At 42.8% G+C, this 17,835-nt stretch overlaps 1 protein-coding gene across 2 annotated transcripts in view; it reads left to right on the forward strand.

Moving 5' to 3' along the window:
• Window positions 1-17,835, forward strand: part of TMTC1 (transmembrane O-mannosyltransferase targeting cadherins 1) — a 151,514-nt gene that overhangs the window by 18,526 nt on the left and 115,153 nt on the right. For both annotated transcript variants that reach the window (XM_042889622.1, XM_042889623.1), the window contains exon 5: window positions 975-1,166. In XM_042889622.1, coding sequence (XP_042745556.1) covers window positions 975-1,166 — 192 coding nt within the window. The remainder of the gene's footprint in view (window positions 1-974; window positions 1,167-17,835) is intronic.

Genomic DNA, 17,835 nt, shown 5'->3' on the forward strand with positions numbered 1-17,835 from the left:
ACTGCTCACTGCAGGCACGCAGTGCCTGTGTTTGCAGGCTGCTGCGTGGTGTTCCAGGAGCTGCCTGGCTAAAGATGACACAAATATAATTGCTGGGAAAACCTATGTCTTCTCTTCCCTCCCTCCCTCCCTTCAGTTTTCAAATTCCCTTAGCTTTGCATCCCAATGCTTAGGTTTTTTCCTGTGCTCCAGTGGCACTCAGTTGCCCAGATGTGGCAGCTGCTTAGCTTGCAGAAAGGAAGCTCTGTGGTTCAGATGTGCTGCATTTTAATATTTGCTCTAGTCGCGTGTCTTGTGTGCTTTGTGACACTCAGGATTTTGTGGTTTATTTTCTTTTCTAAGGGGCAGCAGAAAACCAGTAGCCTTCTTCATACTGCTGAAACTCATAGAAACACAGAATGGCTTAGATTGGAAGGAATCTTGAAACCCACTCAACTGCAGCCCCATGCTGTGGGCAGGGCTGCCACCCAGCAGCAGAGCTGCCCAGGGCCCCATCCAACCTGGTCCTGAACACTCCAGGGATGGGGCACCCACAGCTTCTCTGGGCAGCCTGTGCCAGGGCCTCACCGTCCTCCTCTCCTCCTCCTGTTCTTTCCACCATCCTGTACAAATTGGATCTCTGTTCAAACAAGGCAGAATACAGTTATTTTCTGCACCAAAAAATTGAGGATTGAGGCATATTATTTCTCACTGTGCTTCCCATCATGCTGGAGCTGCAGAGAGCAGTTCTGCATAGGCATGCTTGTCTTGTGCTGCTCTTGGGTGTCTTCCACTAGTTTTAGGTAGGAAGCAGTAAGTCCCGTCCTCCCAATGCACATCACCTTAATCTTAAGTAAATTGTCTGTTGCAGTGAGATGCCGTATTGTGCCACAATATTCGACCTTTTAATAAGCATGGAAAACTGAAACTGACGTCTTATCTTTCCAATTTCCCCTCTTTTCCCCCTTTTCTCTGCTTTTTCAATGCCTGCCTAGGAGGAATGGGGGCACCCATACAAGATCTGTCCGGCAGCCTGCAGCTTCACTCCCTGCCTCGCTGCCAGTCTCAACTCGGGAGAATGGGAAGCATCGCTTCGCTCACAGGACTGCCTGGAGCTCCTGCCACCCCGAGGAGCCACGCAGCGGTGGCCTTCCTGTGCCCAGCAAAGCTATCTGGGCTATTTGCAGGTACTGCATGTTGCCTGACTCTCCCCTTGTAGCTAATCCGACCATATCAGCTCCTCTGCTTTGGTTTAGGTGCTAAGAGCCTGAAATCTGTAATTTTTCTTCCCTTACTGGGGAAGGAGATGAGGAGAAGGGTAGGAAGAAGGGAAGAAACAGGGAAGAGTTAAAAAGTGCGCTTCTACCTGGGAAAGGAGAATATCTGAGGACTGTCCATGTCCTGAGGCCTCCAGTCCTAGGATGATGTTGGTATGCAGTGTGCTCCTTCCCAACATCTTCATGGGTAAAGTCAGAATTGTAATGCTAGCTTGAATGTGAAAAGTAGGAATGTGTGCATGTGTACAGCAGCACTTGCCTCGCTTTGGGTGCTGTGTATCTCTCAGTACACATTTGAGGATATAATTTCTACGTGTTTATAAATGTGTGCATATGAGAGTAATGGTGATGCCCACTCTTGCCTTACACCTGTGAGCTTGCACCTAATGATGAAAGCGGGGCTCAGGCGACAGCAGAGTGATTTTTATAGTCAGTGTGTCTAGCAGTTCTCAACATATTAATTGTGCATCTCACTTGGGAAGAAAGTACTCTCTGAACTCAGGGCCATTCTTTGCCTTGGAGCTGTGCTTGGTGCCCTTGCTCAATTTGAATAGCACTACAGCTACAGTGAGCAAACAGCAGGTTTTAGCTTCAGCATACTTAGCAGCAGCTTTACTGCTGATATTTGGCTTTAGCTACAAAATAGTCACAATATGATTTACTTTTTGGAGACTGTAGTAATGAATTGCCCCACGCTACCTACTTCTTGTAGAAAGTGTTTTATTCCTGGAATAGATGAGAAATTATCTGCTGCAGTTCTGTATTTGTTTAATCTTCTTGCTGCATCAGTATGGATGGTGTACAGGCTGTTACATGCAGTCCTTTCCTTCTCATTGCAGAATCTGTTTGCTCTATATTTAGGTTAAATGGTTCAGCCCACTTGAGAGCTGCTAAGACACAGACTGATCGTCCTGGTGTTTAGTCTGATGGGTCTGACTTATGTGTAGTTGTGTTCTTGGCTTTGTTTTTAACAAGGAGAGAAGTGGGTTTGGCTGTGTTGCCTCTCTGTGTGGGAACCCATGACAGAAGGATGATGAGGAAGTTGTCTTCTCAGGGTGGCTCACTGCCAGCTGCTCCGACACCCAGACTCCTCTGGTACTGGGAACAGCTTCTGAAATGTGTACTGAGTTTTTTTGTTTGTTTTCATTTCTTCTCCTGTATTCCCAAATGAGTAGAACTATTAAATAAACACAGATAACCCCTGTTCATTCTGATAGGCCGGGCCAGAACAGGCAGTCTGAATACCTCTTGGAACATCTTGCCTCCGAAGTTTAGTATGTGATGGGGAAGAGTAATCTGAGCACAGACACTGGGGCAGCTGCTATTCCTGACTTTTGTTCTTTCCCTATTTCTTTAAGTGCATTAATTCTCTTTGTATTTCTTTGTCATTTTCCCTGACAGATACTGTGCTGGAGACTGTCGCTGTAAGAAATACCTCCTGTCTTACTCCGTCATCTTGTTCTTTGTATCTTTTACCACTGTTTCTTTCTTTCCTAGTATTGTTCCTGTCTCCCCATCTTTGCTTTATACCTTTTCCAGACACCGTCCTTCTGCCCTTTTTGGGAGCATTCCTTTCTTGCTCCTGGGAAAAGTCTCTGGTGTTCTGGATTCAGGAGAGGGTTGCGGAAGTTGCACTGTGTGGACAGTGCGTATGGAATGGCTTCAGAGGGTGTTTGCCCATGATGCCAACTGTTGTTTCCTTTTCAGCAGCTGCTTCTTAAAGTGTTGGAAAGGATTTCTGCACGCGGCAAATTGAGCTGTGTGTGTACATAGCTGTTTTCTTTCTCAAAAGAGGCTCTCATGGTAGAAGCCTCTCGGCTCCTCTTTTCAAGTGACAGTGCACAGCACTCTTATGATGACCCATTGCATGACAGCTCGCTGAGGAATGCCTGGAGTGGAGCTGGCTTGGGCCCAGTGGCTGAGAGAGAAGCTGGATGTGGCATGTTTGTGTGATAGCTGCCTGAGAGCTCTGCTAGAAAGCCTGGGGATGCCGCTGTGATGCTGTGTCCCTGGGTTCTAGGTCAGATGTCAGGGGGAAGTTCTTTACCAAGAGAACGGTGAGGTGCCGGAACAGGCTGCCCATAGAAATGGTGGGTGCCTCATCACTGGTAGTGTCCAAGGCCAAGCTGGATGTGGACCTGGGCAGCCTGATCTAGCATTAAATGGGGCAGTTAGTAGCCCTGCATGTGGCAGGAGGATTGGTGCTTCATGATCCTTGAGGTCCCTTCCAACCCAGGCCATTCTGTGATTCTTCTAATATTTGTATGTGCAGAGTTCCAGTTGAGAACTTCTCTGCTCTCAGGCTTACAGGAATGAGGGACTGCTTTGCTCTTGGTTTGGCTGTTCCTGAGAGTTATTATGTTTTCAATTCTCTGAAAGCAGTACTGAGCCAGATAATATTTTCTTGTTGGAATTGCACTGTATGTGCAAAAGGACAGCCTGGACAATCTGACCAGTGCCTGTGTGTCTACTGTCAACGTTTACTAGTTACTCTTAAAAAATAAATGTGCTGCTACAGCATTTGTTCCTTAAATGGATCAAACAGATGCAGTGTTTTCAAGAGATCTTCTCAAGTACTAACCCCGTGGTGTGCACTTGCAGTTGTATGGAACTGCAAAGATTAAATATATTGCAGCTAAGCACCTCAAAATGTCATCCACATCACCTGGAGATCAGGGAACCACTACCTACTCATGCGGCTGTGGTCCTCCCCTTAATTCCATTTGCTGACTTCTGTCACAGGATGGATTAAACTAGTTTAAATACTTACTGTATGCAGTCTTTCTCTAGAGCTATTGGAATATTATATGTTGTGAAATAGGAAGCAGGCAAAGCAATTACTCTGCTAACAGGCAATCCATCTTTGGGGAGTGGAATAGTAAATCAGGAAATCCTTGCTATCACTAAAAAAAAGATAGGAAGGGAAAAAAATTGAAATTGCTGTCAAACATGCAGAATTAATTACACGATTTAGTCTCTGTCATTGATGTTTCCCTGATTTGTGTAGATCTCACAGCAACAGGGAAGGGAAAAGATTTTTAGAAACTCGAGAACTGGAAGACTGATTGGAGGTGGTCAGATTGCTTCAAGTGTCTTACATAGTGCACCAAGCTGCTTGATTGTAAGCTGTTTTCTAGCTTAAGCAGTGTGCAACTATTTTATTCTATTCTTTCAGCTCACTTGTAATGTGGCCAATTAGATTTCTATTTAATAATAATTGACGATGTGTACCCTCCTATTAAAGCTAACTGAAAGATACGGAAAAAGCTAATGGAGGAGTTGAGGCATTCTAATTAGCAGTAACTGGAGTTAGTTATGTAAATTCTTGGTGCAGGGAGATGTCTCTGTGAATGCGTGGGTTGCAGCTCTGGGTACATTCAGAAGTAAGGAATGAGTTAGGCTGGGTGAAACTGCAGGTTTTATCACCATGATTTATTACAATTTAGGGGGTTGTTGGCATGTACTGCTGAAACAGAGTAACTTAAGATCTCTTATCAGTTTGATCAGGCTGCCTGAGTTTCAAGGCCTGAAAGAGGCTAGTGACTACGCATGTCCTCCTGCGTGATGCAAACACAGAACAGATGAGAGGAACTTTCACATCAACCTTCTGTTTAGGATGAAGCCAGAACTTCAGTGCTTTCACTACGGTGAAAGAATATGATTGTATGGCATAGAATCACAGAATGGTTTGGGTTAGTTAGAAAGGATTTTAAAGCCCATCCAATTCCAGCACCCCTTCTGTGGGCAGGAACACCTACCACTAGATCAGGCTGCCCAGGTGCACATCCAGGTTGGCCTTGGACACCTCCAGTGATGGGGTACCCACAGTCTCTATAGCAGCCTGTTGCTGTGCCTCGTCGCAATCTGAGGAAATAATTTCCTCCTAATATCTAATCTAAACCTACCCCTTTTTAGTTTAAACCATTACCCCTTGGGTAAAGATTCTCTTCCCATGATTTTTTTGGCCTCCTTTACAGGCTCAGAGACCTCTGTGAGGTCTCCCCAGAGCCTTTTCCAGGCTAAATAATGCCATATTTCTCAGCATTTCTTCATGGGAGAGATGCTTTAGCAGTTACTGTAGCAGGCCCACGTCTGTCTTAGTTTGCAAGCTCTGGATGCAGTGTTCCAGGTGGGGTCTTACGAGAGCAGAATCCGGTTATCAAACAATATCAGTACCTCATTGCACACCATAGTGTTACTCTGATGCATTTAATGAGACTGGTATGTGTAAAGCAACAAGTTGTCATAGTTCCTTCTGAAAGTTGTGTACATATTTAGTCATTCTTTTTCTTGATTTCTTGAACTCATTGATAAATGAAAACTGGGAATTATTTTTTGACTATTTTTCCCCATTATTATTCCAAAACCATGTAGTATAGTTACAGTTTTGTCACTTCACAGATGCCTCACACTCACCACTGCTAAATGTTTAGTCTGTGACCTCCCTCTCATATCTCTTAGCCACCTTGATGGTTTTGAGCTTTCTGAGTCTGTAGTTGGGCCACAGTCAAAGATATGGGCATTCTTGAAAGATAAGACTTCTCAGTAACTTGCATGCTTTTGAAATAGAAATCTGTGTTTCTCTTTGATCATCTAAAAACTGATCTTTATTGCATATGCTGTTGGTAACTCTTCCCTTAGAATTGACAATAGACCAATTTTTAGTATGTTCATTTTCTGCGTAGTCAAACCATTACATTAGTTTATTTTTTTTGTGTGTGTGTGTCTTTTTTACTTTCTTGCCAAATGACAGAACAAGAAGGGATGTACTTGGAGCTGTGCCCAACAGTGTCACTTCATATCTCTGCATATGTGCAAAAGAGATCGAGGGAGCTCACTGCGTGTTAGCACTGTAGGATCTGGACAGAAAGCCCATTGATGTAAAATTCAATGAAGTCCCTTAAGGCTGTAGCAGGGATAAATGTGACCTGATGACTAAACCATCAGCAATGTTGTTTCCTTTTGCAGGAGTAGGGGAAGGGGAATGGAAACACTGTGCAGAACATGGTGCATTCCAGAGATGGCTTTGCTGGCCTGAAGATTGATATAGTATGAGGGAAAGTATGTTGAGGTCATAATGTATCTTCCCCACGTCCCAGCACAGTGTGCGTGTTCTGTTCTTGAGCTGAAACAGATGCTGTCCACCAACATGAAAGAGTAGAGGGAGAGGCATATGTGACCTGCAACTGGGTAGAAATTGCATGAATTTCGTTTGGCTCTTTCCCCACTGGGTGCTAACAGAATGACTTTTTCTAATTCTTGAGTAGTGATTACTTTTATTATATTTTTAAAGCTACTTTTGTAGTATAGCACATCTCTGCTTTAACATGAAGTCTCTCTTGAAAAAGCAGAAATCTCAGCTGCATTTCTAATGCTTCTCCTTGCAATGCAGTCCTAGATTCATAGCTAATACAGACAGAATAGTGTAGTGGGTTTCACAGATGCATTGATCCTGGGTTTCACAGGATATCTCTCTTGCAAACTTGGAATTTTCTTGAATTTGTTAGAGCTTTATATCAAGCCATGACTTAGAATATGAAATTGCCTGGGGTACAGGAGTGCTAGGAGGACATTTTCTGTTAGATTTCTTACAGCTTTCTTAAACTTTAGAAAGCCGTTCTTGTGCTCGTGTGACCTGAAGGTAGCGATGATTGCACTCATACACAAAGCACAGCAAGTAAAGAGCACTGCATACTTCTTACAAAATGCTAAGACCTAACTATTATTTTTACCTTGTGAACATACAACAAAAGAGGAGGCTGGATACTTGATATGGCCTGACTTTGCAAACACTGCCAGAATAGTTGGTAGAGAACCCTGAAGACGGTGACCTGGTTTAGAATTCAGTCTGTGGTGGTAAGGGCCTGGGAATCTGGCAATCAAAATGATTTTGTTCTCAAGAAAGCATAATGAATAACCTGGAACTTTAAGCCTAGGCTTTTCATTTCTTTCCTGTCTTAGTGGTGATTTCCTGAGGGCTCTGTTTTTTAAAAGAAATGAGTAATCTCACGGTCTGTGATGCTCAGAACAACGTTTGGTGTTAGACTGTCTCTGTGCAAAAGGAGAGAGAAGTGCTGAATGGTCACTGGCCGTGTGTTGAATTTTTTTGGGTGGGAAGGGGTGTGGGGATTGTGGTTTAAAATCAAACTTTACCCCAAAAGACAAGCAGGAGTCCCAAGACCTGAGAAGGCACTGAATGTGCTGAAAGAACAGATTAGATAAGCACCATCGTTACCTTGGTAGCTGGGGGCTGCTTCTTGTATGGTTTGCAAGCTTTTTTTAGTTGTAGGAGGCTTGCTAGTGCTCTGCCATTCTTGCTATTTGGTAAGCTTAAGTTGTGAATGAAATTCAGACCCCTTAGGGGAGGTGTATTGCAGGGGTGGATTTGACCAGCAGTGTGCTTTTCTCTGTACTCATTCCTTTAGAACATTTTTCCATTGTGAGTCTGAGCTGTAGCTACTGCTGTGTCCATGTCCTGTCCTTTCAGGAAATGTTCCCTAACTGTACCATGTGAATCTTGTTCTTCTTCTTTGTTTATAGCCAACAATAATACTGTCATGCTCAAATAGTACCAGAGGCCACTGGAAGTCTTTATTAGAGCCTAGGAGTACATGCAAAGTCAGTGTCTTAAAGCCTTGGATTCAGCCTGGGATTTCAGTGCTCTGATTTGTGACTGTCTTCCACAGAACCCTTGCATAATCTTGGGAAAATTGTTCCCACTGTGAGTGCTAGAAAATGAGGCACAGTGATGCATGTTTCCTTTCTACCTCCATTTATTTGTTTGGTGTGATTGTTGTTTTAAGATGTAAATTTCTTAGGTCAGTCTAAGGAATGTCTCTCTTCTGCATGCTTGTGGCTTTGTGTGTCTTAATCTTGCAAATCTGCAACTGCTACCTCAGTACAAGTAATTGAAGTCATTTATTGCTAACTAAAGTTTACTTCAAAACAGCACTGCCTTGGTGTGATGATCACTAATGCTGCACACACACACACACACACACACACACACACACACACAAGAAGATATATTAAGACATGGGGAAGAATACAAGAGGAATGGTTTTAAACTAAAGGAGGGGAAATTTAGATTAGATGTTGGGGGAAGTTTCTTTACAGAGACAGTGGTGATGTGCTGGAACAGGCTGCCTAGAGAGGCTGTGGATGCCCCATCCCTGGGGGTGTTCAAGGCCAGATTGGATGAGGCCCTGGGCAATCTAATCTAGTGCTTGATCTAGCAGTTGGCAACTCTGCCTGTGGCAGGGGGCTTGCAATTTTGGTAATCCTTGAGGTCCCTTCCAACCTGGGCCATTCTATGACAGTTTTTAATTGCACGATCACGTGCCATTTTTTCTGCATGATCCATCTCTACTGAGTGCCCAGAATGGCTGGTGCTCGCTTAATGAGCAACTGTTCAATATTTTGTTTCTTCCTTGTCCAAAGCATGGCTCCATGCCCTGTTTATATCATATTAAGGCCTGTTCTGAGAAAGATTAACTTCTTTTTGATTATTTCTCTGTGTACAAACTACCAAGTACAATATTTCCTCACCAATTGTTGCTTCAATCTGTAACCTTTAAATTACTCTTGGCATAATTTCTGGATGTCCTGTTTCTTTGCTTTCGGGAAAAAAAACAAGGAAAGTGAGTAAACAGTTTTCAGAGGGTTGCCACAAGGGTATGAACAGTTGGATTGAAAACTATGGATCCACCTCATCGACATCTGCTACTGGAGCAGACAAACTGATGGCAGCAGTAAGTTGTGCTCTATAGGAGGGAGTACTAGAGGAAACAGGGGACTTTTTCCCTCAGATCTTTGTGTCTTTGTTGGCAGAGATCAGACATCATGATGACACGATGTTCCCTTCCCGACTCTAAAGAGGGATAAACCCTGGTACACATGGCTTTTTCTGGCAGCCCCATCCCTCTTCTGTTATTCTGCCCTGTCTATTCCATCCCACTGTCATCTCCCCTTGTTTTCTTCACCTTATCATTTAGTTGCTTCCAGGCTTTGCTGTTTGGATCATGTTGCTTTGCCCCAAAGTTGCTGTGAAAAACCTCCCCTCCTGGGATCCTTCCTGTGTTCCCAGCCTGACTCTTTGCCCAGTTGACTGGAGGATCCTTCCCCATTGCAGATGTCCCTGTACTGTGCGTTGCATCCTACATGTGCTCCCCACTTCTCCCAGCTTGCAGGTTCCTGCTGCTGGAGCTTTGCCCAGCTAAATGATAGGGTCACTCTGGAGCTTTCCTCTTCACAGAATCACAGAATGGCCAGGCTTGGAAGGGACCTCAAGAATCATGAATTTCCAACCCCCTGCCACAGGCAGGGCCACCAACCTCCCCATTTAATACTAGATCAGGCTGCCCAGGGCCCCATCCAACCTGGCCTTGAACACCTCCAGGGACGGGGCATCCACAACCTCTCTGGGCAGCCTGTTCCAGCACCTTCACCACTCTCTGTAAAGAACTTCCCCCTGACATCCAACCTAAATCTTCCCTCCTTCAACTTAAAACCATTTCCCCTCGTCCTGCAGTTATCTACCCTTTCAAAGAGTTGATTCCCTCCTGTTTGTAGGCTCCCTTTAGGTAGTGAAAGGCTGCAATGAGGTCACCCTGCAGCCTTCTTTTCTCCAGGCTGAACAAGCCCAGCTCCCTCAGCCTCTCTTCATATGGGAAGTGCTCCAGTCCCCTGATCATCTTGGGCCCCCGTGTCCAAATGGACACTGTCTCTGTACCTATCTCCTCCCTTTTGCATTTCTGCTCCAGGGGCTGCAAAGCCTGCTTTCTTTTTGACCTCATCTCTTCATCCGTGTGGGTTTGGTTCTCAGCCCTGTATTGAAATCAGGGTATTTTCCTGGGAGAGAGGGAGCACACAGAACCATGCAAAGCCAATAGCAGCTCTGAGGCACTTGCAGTGGCATGGAGCCATAACTAGTTGCACTGCTGGCATTGCTTGTGGAAAGGAGGCACTTTTTGCATGCAGCCAGCAGAATAGAAGAGGCTTGGTTTTAAGTTTTTCTTCCTTCATTAGATCACTTTAGCTGCTATTCTGGATAGAGGATTTTGTCTTGCAGTATGGAATGAAACCTCTCTTCCTTTTTTTAAACCCTTTCAAGAAGGAAGTGAAAAGTAAATAATATTCTTGGGATTATTAGCGTGCAACAGTGCTCAAGAGGCTCTGTTTATTTCAGTGAGCAGAAGTAAACCTAAGTAGTTTGGCTTTGCGTGCATTAAATGTCAGAATGGAGGACAAAACTGAGACGGATGTTAGTTTTTGCAGTTGATGACTTAACATCTGCCAGCTGGTTTATTTATTTATTTTAAGGAAGACTTTTCAGATGGACTTTCATTAAGTCCATGGAAATCCACTTTTATGAATTCAGGAGTGGAAAATTTCCCTGAGACAAAGAACCAGACAGAGCAAGACAGGATCAGGGAGATGAGCTAACAGCCACGTTTCAGTTTGTCTTTTTTCTTCTCTGTCTTCTGAACGATGCTGAGCCCTTGTTTATCCCTGCACAGAGGGAGCAGGCTTTTTTGTCTGGTATTGAAACCCCGCAGTTGAAGTCTCTTAGTGGTGCATCGATGCCTGTTCTGTTCCCTGTGTTGCTAATTGAAAATGCCTAATCTGTGGGTGCAGCCCTTGTGTTCCAGACTGACTCACAGCAGACTCTGTTCATTCTCCCTCCTTACGGGACTGCCTTTCTATTCACAATTGATGGCAGTCTCAATTAAATTAGTGTTTGAAATACTACATGCCCATCTCTGAAAGCCCTGTAAACTGGTGTCAAGGAATTACCAGAGACTTGAGAAACGGAAAAACCTTACTGACTTGCCAGGTCCTTTTTCTTCCAGTAAATCTGGGGTGGCTTGACACAGAATGGTATTCCAGTCAACAGAAAATAATAACAACAAGAAAAGAAACAAAATCCATAAAGATTAGGTGAAATGCAGATTATTGCAGACATTTACCCGGACCTAATATTGCTGTACAGTTTCTCATTTCCATCTTTGACTTCCAGATGCTTGAACATGAAGGAAAACTTTTGGGCTGCTCTCAGGATTAACAGATTCAGTTGTACCTTTCTACATCTTTTATGTCTGGCTCTTTCTGAACCGTTCTATGCCCTCTTCAAGAACCTGATATCATGGCATGTGTTAAGTGAAGAACAGTGGGACTCTGTGGGCTAAGCTTCATGGCTTTAGGTTTTCACAGGCTCTGATATGTGCAGTCATTTGCTCAAAACTGTGAGGATACCAATCCCATCAAATTTGACTTTTGGTGGATGGATTTAGATGTGGCAAGGGTTACTTTGACTTTCAATGTGAAGTAGTTGTTGAGATTTAATGTTTGGTTTAAAAAGACAAAATCTGTTTGCGTGTCTAAAGCTTCTCTCATCTTCCCTGTATGCTTTCCAGGATGAATAGATCCTTCCCTGGCTAGAAACTTAATCTTCATCTCAATCTAAAGAAGAAGAGTAGCAAATCCACTTTCACATTTTAATTCATTTATCCCAATATCTTTTTCCAACTAGTGCATTAGAAACCTTAATCCTATACTTTGAAATGCTGGAGCACAGAATTTCTCTCCTGCCTGCAGACCTTTGAAATGCAGATTATTATTTTTTTTTTTTAAGCTATTCTTTTAAGCAGTTTCCAGAGGGGGAATGTCCAGGAAGCTGTAGGGCAGAAGGGATGCTTGTAAATGCATTCCACATTCCCAAACATCCGTGCTGAAATTCAGATAATGGCTGAAAGGAGCCCTGAAAGACAGCACTTGCGCGCGACGTTACAGGAGCACTGCTGTCCATTGTCTGCCCCCGAGTCAGACAGGTCCGATGGCATCTGGCAGAGCTCTGCTTTGCTTTTTGCACTCATTACCTGCTGCAGCTCATCACGAGAATGCTTAGAAGAAAATCTTCCACTGAAGCGTGTGCTGGGGATTGTTCTTTTTGAAACCTCCTTTCTTAAAATTAGGTTTGGTTGGCTTGAGGTGTCATTCTTTTACCATCTAGATAATGCAGTTGTTCCCTCTGTTTAAAGCTTTCGTGCCTGTGTTTGCTGTAGGCCCTCTGTTTCGTGGCTGGAGACTAAAAGTTTGCTAAAATCTCTCCTTTTATGACCGACAGATCTCTTATTCTTGCAAATCAGCTGTAGAGCGAGGAGAAAATATGAAACTAACTGTGGTTTGCGCTTTGATTGTACTAGTACAGAAACTATGGAATATAATACAATTCCTTCCAGTCTGTGAAAGATGACAACAAGCCTGTTGGGATTTCAGAATAGAAGAGGAAAATTGGAAGAAAAAAACCTATTTTTATGTCTGTTTTCCATGGAGGCAAAGACTGTATTGACTGATGAACATAAAGATCAGGGAAAGAGTAATTATCAGTCAAGGATGGAAGAGAGAGGAAACAGTGCTTGTATTTCTCTCCCACAACATGCAGATTTGTGTGATCATTCACCCCCAATTACATGTATTGTTTTTGTAAGCTGCTAGGAATTTCTACAAAAGCTGCTGTAAAACTATGTACTTTGTTCTCTTGCAATATTTTGACTTTGCTTGATTTAATTGCATTTAACAATAACCTCAGCCTAATCTCATGAAAGCAGTTCATATCACTGCTGTGCTTGTGAGTTATCTGTGAATGTCTGAAGCATTTGTATTTTGGTAATAAGCTCTATTCACCGATTGTTGTTCTCCCTTTTCTCCCCCCTTCTCTTTGGAGTTAATTATGTCGCACATTTATTTCAGCAAATGAATTGCTTAGAGTACAAGCTTTTTTGGTACAAGCATCAGGAATTTTCATCTTCAGAAAGCTGTTACCAGGCCTGAGTCTTGAGTGGCTGTTAATGCCAGCCTAGAATTTCTAGTCTCTCCTTTACAGAACAGCATTCCTTTACTGAGCTTGGCTGGCGTACTGTGGATTCACTGCCATCACCCTGATCCTGACTGGTAACTCCATCATGGAATTGCACAACATGGAATATGAAATTCCTCTGCTCGTTGCCTATGTGTTCTTTTGGAGATGATGAATAACTTTCCATCCAGAAGGCATTTTTTCATTTCCTTGGAAAAAAAATTATTAGAACTCCCTTTACATTCAGATTTGTCTATTGAACTCACATCAATCTATTCGACGTAATAGAAACACCCAGTCTACCTCTAGTATGTATTTTCTGACTGTGATCGTTACTAGAAGCTTACAGAAAAGAAACGAATGGGAAAGAGGCCAGTACAGGGTTATCTTTTCTCACCGTATGCTTTGAAGATGTGCCAGTCAGTGATTTAGACCCTGTGGACATGGAGGCTTTATCTGGAACACTGTTTCAGACTCTCCATAGGTCTGTCCTCCGTGGAATTGCTTAATTCTCTTTTTAGATCTATTTCTCTCCTGACTTTGGTGACATCTCATCAAAAAGAGTTCTGTGATTTGATTGCATGCACTCTGAAAAAGTCTTTCCCTTTGCTTGAAAACTGGTAATTTCATTGGGTTAAGAAGTAAAAAGTAATTCTTCTGGTTCACTATACCTTTTAGTTATTTTATGCTATCCTTACCTTTTCCATGCTGGACAGTCCTGTTCTGTTGCATATCTCCTTTTTGCAAAAGCTACCTCAAAGCCTTATTAGCTTTTTCTGTGTCCCTCTTGATCCTTTGAAAATTGTGCAGAAAAAGAGGGAGATTTCAGAATAACACACAGGGCTCCAGATGCAGGAGCACGTTCTAGTTTTATTGAGTCTGTTATTGCTTGTTGTTTCTGTTCTGTTTCTTTATAAATCTGCTGGATCCTTGTACTATTCACAAGTTGCATTTTCAGTGCTGATTTATGCCACCACCTTTTTTTTTTTATTATTATTATTATTTATTCTTTTGTTCAGACTGCAGGCATGGCAGTCTGTGTAGATAAATGAGATGTACAGTAAAAAACCTGAACGGAAAATATGAGTATCTTTTATGAGCGTGTTTTGAATTCTGTGGCTGGAGAGCATCCAGCCTGTTCCCATTAGAGGGAAAAAGGTGGAGTGAGGCACTGAACTCAGCCTGGCTGCTTTCAGGCCTGGAGGGAACACTGTCAGACTCCATAGCTGCTGCATCTGGGCCTCACTCTCACTCACTCACTGTTCCCCTCCACCTCAATGTGGTTGTGCTCCCACCTCGCTATGCCTAAAGGCAGCAGTTCCCACTGTTCACGCAAATTCATGAAGAATTCGTAAAGCAGAGGCTTAAATCCAGGATTTCCCGAACCTTAAGCACATCTACCTCAGCAAAGCTTTCCTGTTTTGCTAGTAAACCAACAGTTTCTCTCTTGATTTCCTGAAGACAGAGCCTGTTGTGTCCCTTCCTTACCTTTTCGTACAGGCTGAAAGTTTCAGCTTTTGCTGTCTTTGTGTAGGAACATCTCAACAGCCCAAGCTATGATAGCTGCAGTCCTAGGGCCTGCATGTCACTGTTTATCACAGTATTTACTTTGACCTGTTTTGGCCTCTTGACTCCACCAAAAGTACCTTTCAGTGTGAATTAATTAAAGGAACTGTGGGTTTTTTTTCTTTCTGTTGCCTGTAGGAGAGATGCGTTCCCAGATGGCACAAGGAAAGGAGAGAGAGGTTTTTTCTGGGCAAAGCCATGCTTTCGTTGTAGGCTTTCTCTGCCCTTCATTACACTTTGTGAGTCTGCTCCTCCAATGTGCTCAGGGTGCTGTCTCCAGGGAGCTTGCAAATGCCAGAGCCAAGCGAGAACCCCCAGCAGCATCCCAGTCCAAATGAACAGCTTTCTAATAACAGCAGTGACTTTAATATTGCAGCATCTTGTCTCTGCAGAGCAGTCAGTTAATTATGAGGTGTGAATAAGGAATATGTTTCACAGTGCCTTGGCAATTTTCTGAGTTCACTGATCCGTAAACAAGATTATTCCCTAATAGTCCTTCATCTTTGCCATTATTACACGAGGATGTTCAACTTCAAATTAAATTAGAAATGATCATCTTTAAAGTTTGTTGAGCCACGGCTAATCTTTTGAGAGTGTTTCCAGGATTAACTATTTTTAAATTGCTTCGTTATTTAGGGAGAATTTTTTTGCTTTTCCTGCTGTGCCATTTTTATAAAGACCCTGTGGTAGTGACTATCCACCAGGAAATGTGGATTAGAACAATTACTATTATTATTTTTCATTACAAAGTCCCTGACACTGTCAGACAGCTGATGTTTTGAGGGAAAGCTGCCTCTCTGAGGTGTATGAGGACTTTTACAGTTCTTTCAGTTGCTGCCAACCCAGAGGTGAGAGAATAAATTTGGTTCTCAAATGCCATCTGTCCAGCAGGGCTCTTGCCAATGGCCCTCAGACAGTTTGTGTGGGATGAGAATGACACGGGCTACTGGCACGAAAGCACCATGCAGTTTGCAGTCTCTCTGGATTGTGCAGAGCCACAACTGCTTGAAGGCACTTTTACCGTTATTGGAAGTGTCACTGTAAATCTTTAAGGTCAAGAGGGACCCATTTGTGATCATCTAACCTGAGCTGGAGCATGGTGCAAGAGACAGAGCCTCATCTAGGAATTACGGCGTTAGGTCTGAATTTCTCTTTGAGCTGTGTCGCACACGTCAGCGTTAAACACTTGATGTGATGGAGTGTTAGAGGTGTCCTTAGGTGGATGGTTGCAGCAGTGCGTTCTTCTCGCTGTAATAAAGGTGTGCCTGTTTCTAGTCTGATTTATCTAAATTGAGCTTCCAAGTGCTGCATCTCATTATGTCTTTTTCCAGTAGATTAAACAGGGCTCTCCTAGCTGAAAGTTCTGCAGTCTGTGATAGTTGCTTTATTGTTTTGCCAAGCGGACTGAAAGGCTGGGCTTGCTGTACCTACTCAGCAATCATTGCTGTGGGGTTTCTTATGTATTTGGCTATCAATAACTCTCAGATTAAATAGCTAGGGTCCTGCTAGTAACATATCTGCAATGGCAAGGAGACCAGGGTAGGTGAAGCAAGACTTTTAATCATTTACTAACTTCAATAACTTTTTTTTTTTTTAATGTAAAAACTGTGCTAAATTGTTTCAAAACAGAAAAGTAGAGTTAATTTTGTTTTGCAGAGCAAAATTTACATGTCGTAAAAGTACTTTCCTAAAGAAACACAAGTGGATTATAGAAAAAAATAGCATCTCTTTGATGATAAATCCCAATGGGGTAAGAATGAGATCTTCCCATGTGTTTGTGTTTCTAGCACAACAGTATTTCGATCTTAATTGGAAAATTAGTCATATGAGGAGGCACTTGATACTGCATCTGTACACACAGATGACGTTTGGAGAGTGCACTGCTCTTGATCTTGTGAGCATTGCCATGGAAGCCTTAATGAATGCAAGTGTTCAGAGTCTGGATTCGACATTTTGTCTGGAAGGGCTGTGAGTGAAAACGCTATATTTTAAAAAGCTGTACTGAACCTTTGCTCTCAGGAGTAAAGATGGAGAAAACTGTACATAGATCGCTCTTTTTAGCCAGTGTTACCCTCACAATATATGTTCAGGTCAGTTTTTATTTGGTGCGTTTCTGGAAACCAGGAAACATGTAGATTGATGTCTTCATTTCATACTCAGTATGTTCTAAACTCAGAAAATATAATTTCAGAAGGGAAAAATCCCTTCTTTGGAATTGCTGGCAGCCTTATCTAGAAGCATTCAGGAAAGTGGGGACATCTGTTGTTGACCTATCTTGACGTTGCTTCATTTGTGAGATTTAGTCAGATTAAAGCATGAGGTAATATGATTAATTTGGCTTCAGGCTCAGCGTTTAAGAATACACAAGGCAGAACATCAGGATACTTCCTTTATACCAGCTGAGACTGTGGCCCAGCTGGCAGAATGCTCTGTGGGTACCATTATCTCTTACATAACAAGTTTAGTATTCTCACATTTTACTTGTTTAAGCATCTGTCATTACCTCTTTGGAAGCCCCCTACAAATTAGAGATGCATCTTGCATAAGTGAAGAGCAATTATTGTTCCATTACCAAGTAATGAAGTGCACACTTCTATGGAAAGAATGATGACTGCAAATATGATAAAGTTCAGCAAGAAGACCAAGATAATTTTAAAAAGTATTTTCTACCTGCAATCAGTAAGCTTGTATTTTCATAGTCAGTAGATCTTCAATCTTAAAAATAATAATAATTAAAAAAAAAAAATTATCTTTCACATATTTTTTTTGTTTATCTTGAAAAAGGGAGCTGTTTCCCTAACAAATTCAGGGAAGATGTTATGATTAATTGTAAAAGACAGCGTCTCTGGCGTAGGACTGAGCTTGAGGTTGACTTTGATTTTGTGTGGTGATTTGGAGCACACCGTGGCATCACGGCTGCCCTCTGGTCATTCTGTCAGGACATGAAGGAGGCTTCTGGAGTGACAGGAGCCCTGGGATTGCAGCTCACGTTTGGCTGTCGGCCAAGTTACGTTTGAAGAAGACCTCAGTTTTCATCTGGATAAAGTCTCAGGGCTCTTGAGCGAGTCCAGATGGTGCTCTTGGGGCCTGCTTTTGAGCTGTTTGATTCCTGGTGCGTTCACGTGAAGTGGAAATGCTTTCTGCCAATTAGATCTT

This window comes from Lagopus leucura, unplaced genomic scaffold (genome assembly GCF_019238085.1).
Source record: "Lagopus leucura isolate 7727_CA_CO unplaced genomic scaffold, USGS_WTPT01 Super-Scaffold_100159, whole genome shotgun sequence".
Classification (NCBI taxonomy): Eukaryota; Metazoa; Chordata; class Aves; order Galliformes; family Phasianidae; genus Lagopus; species Lagopus leucura.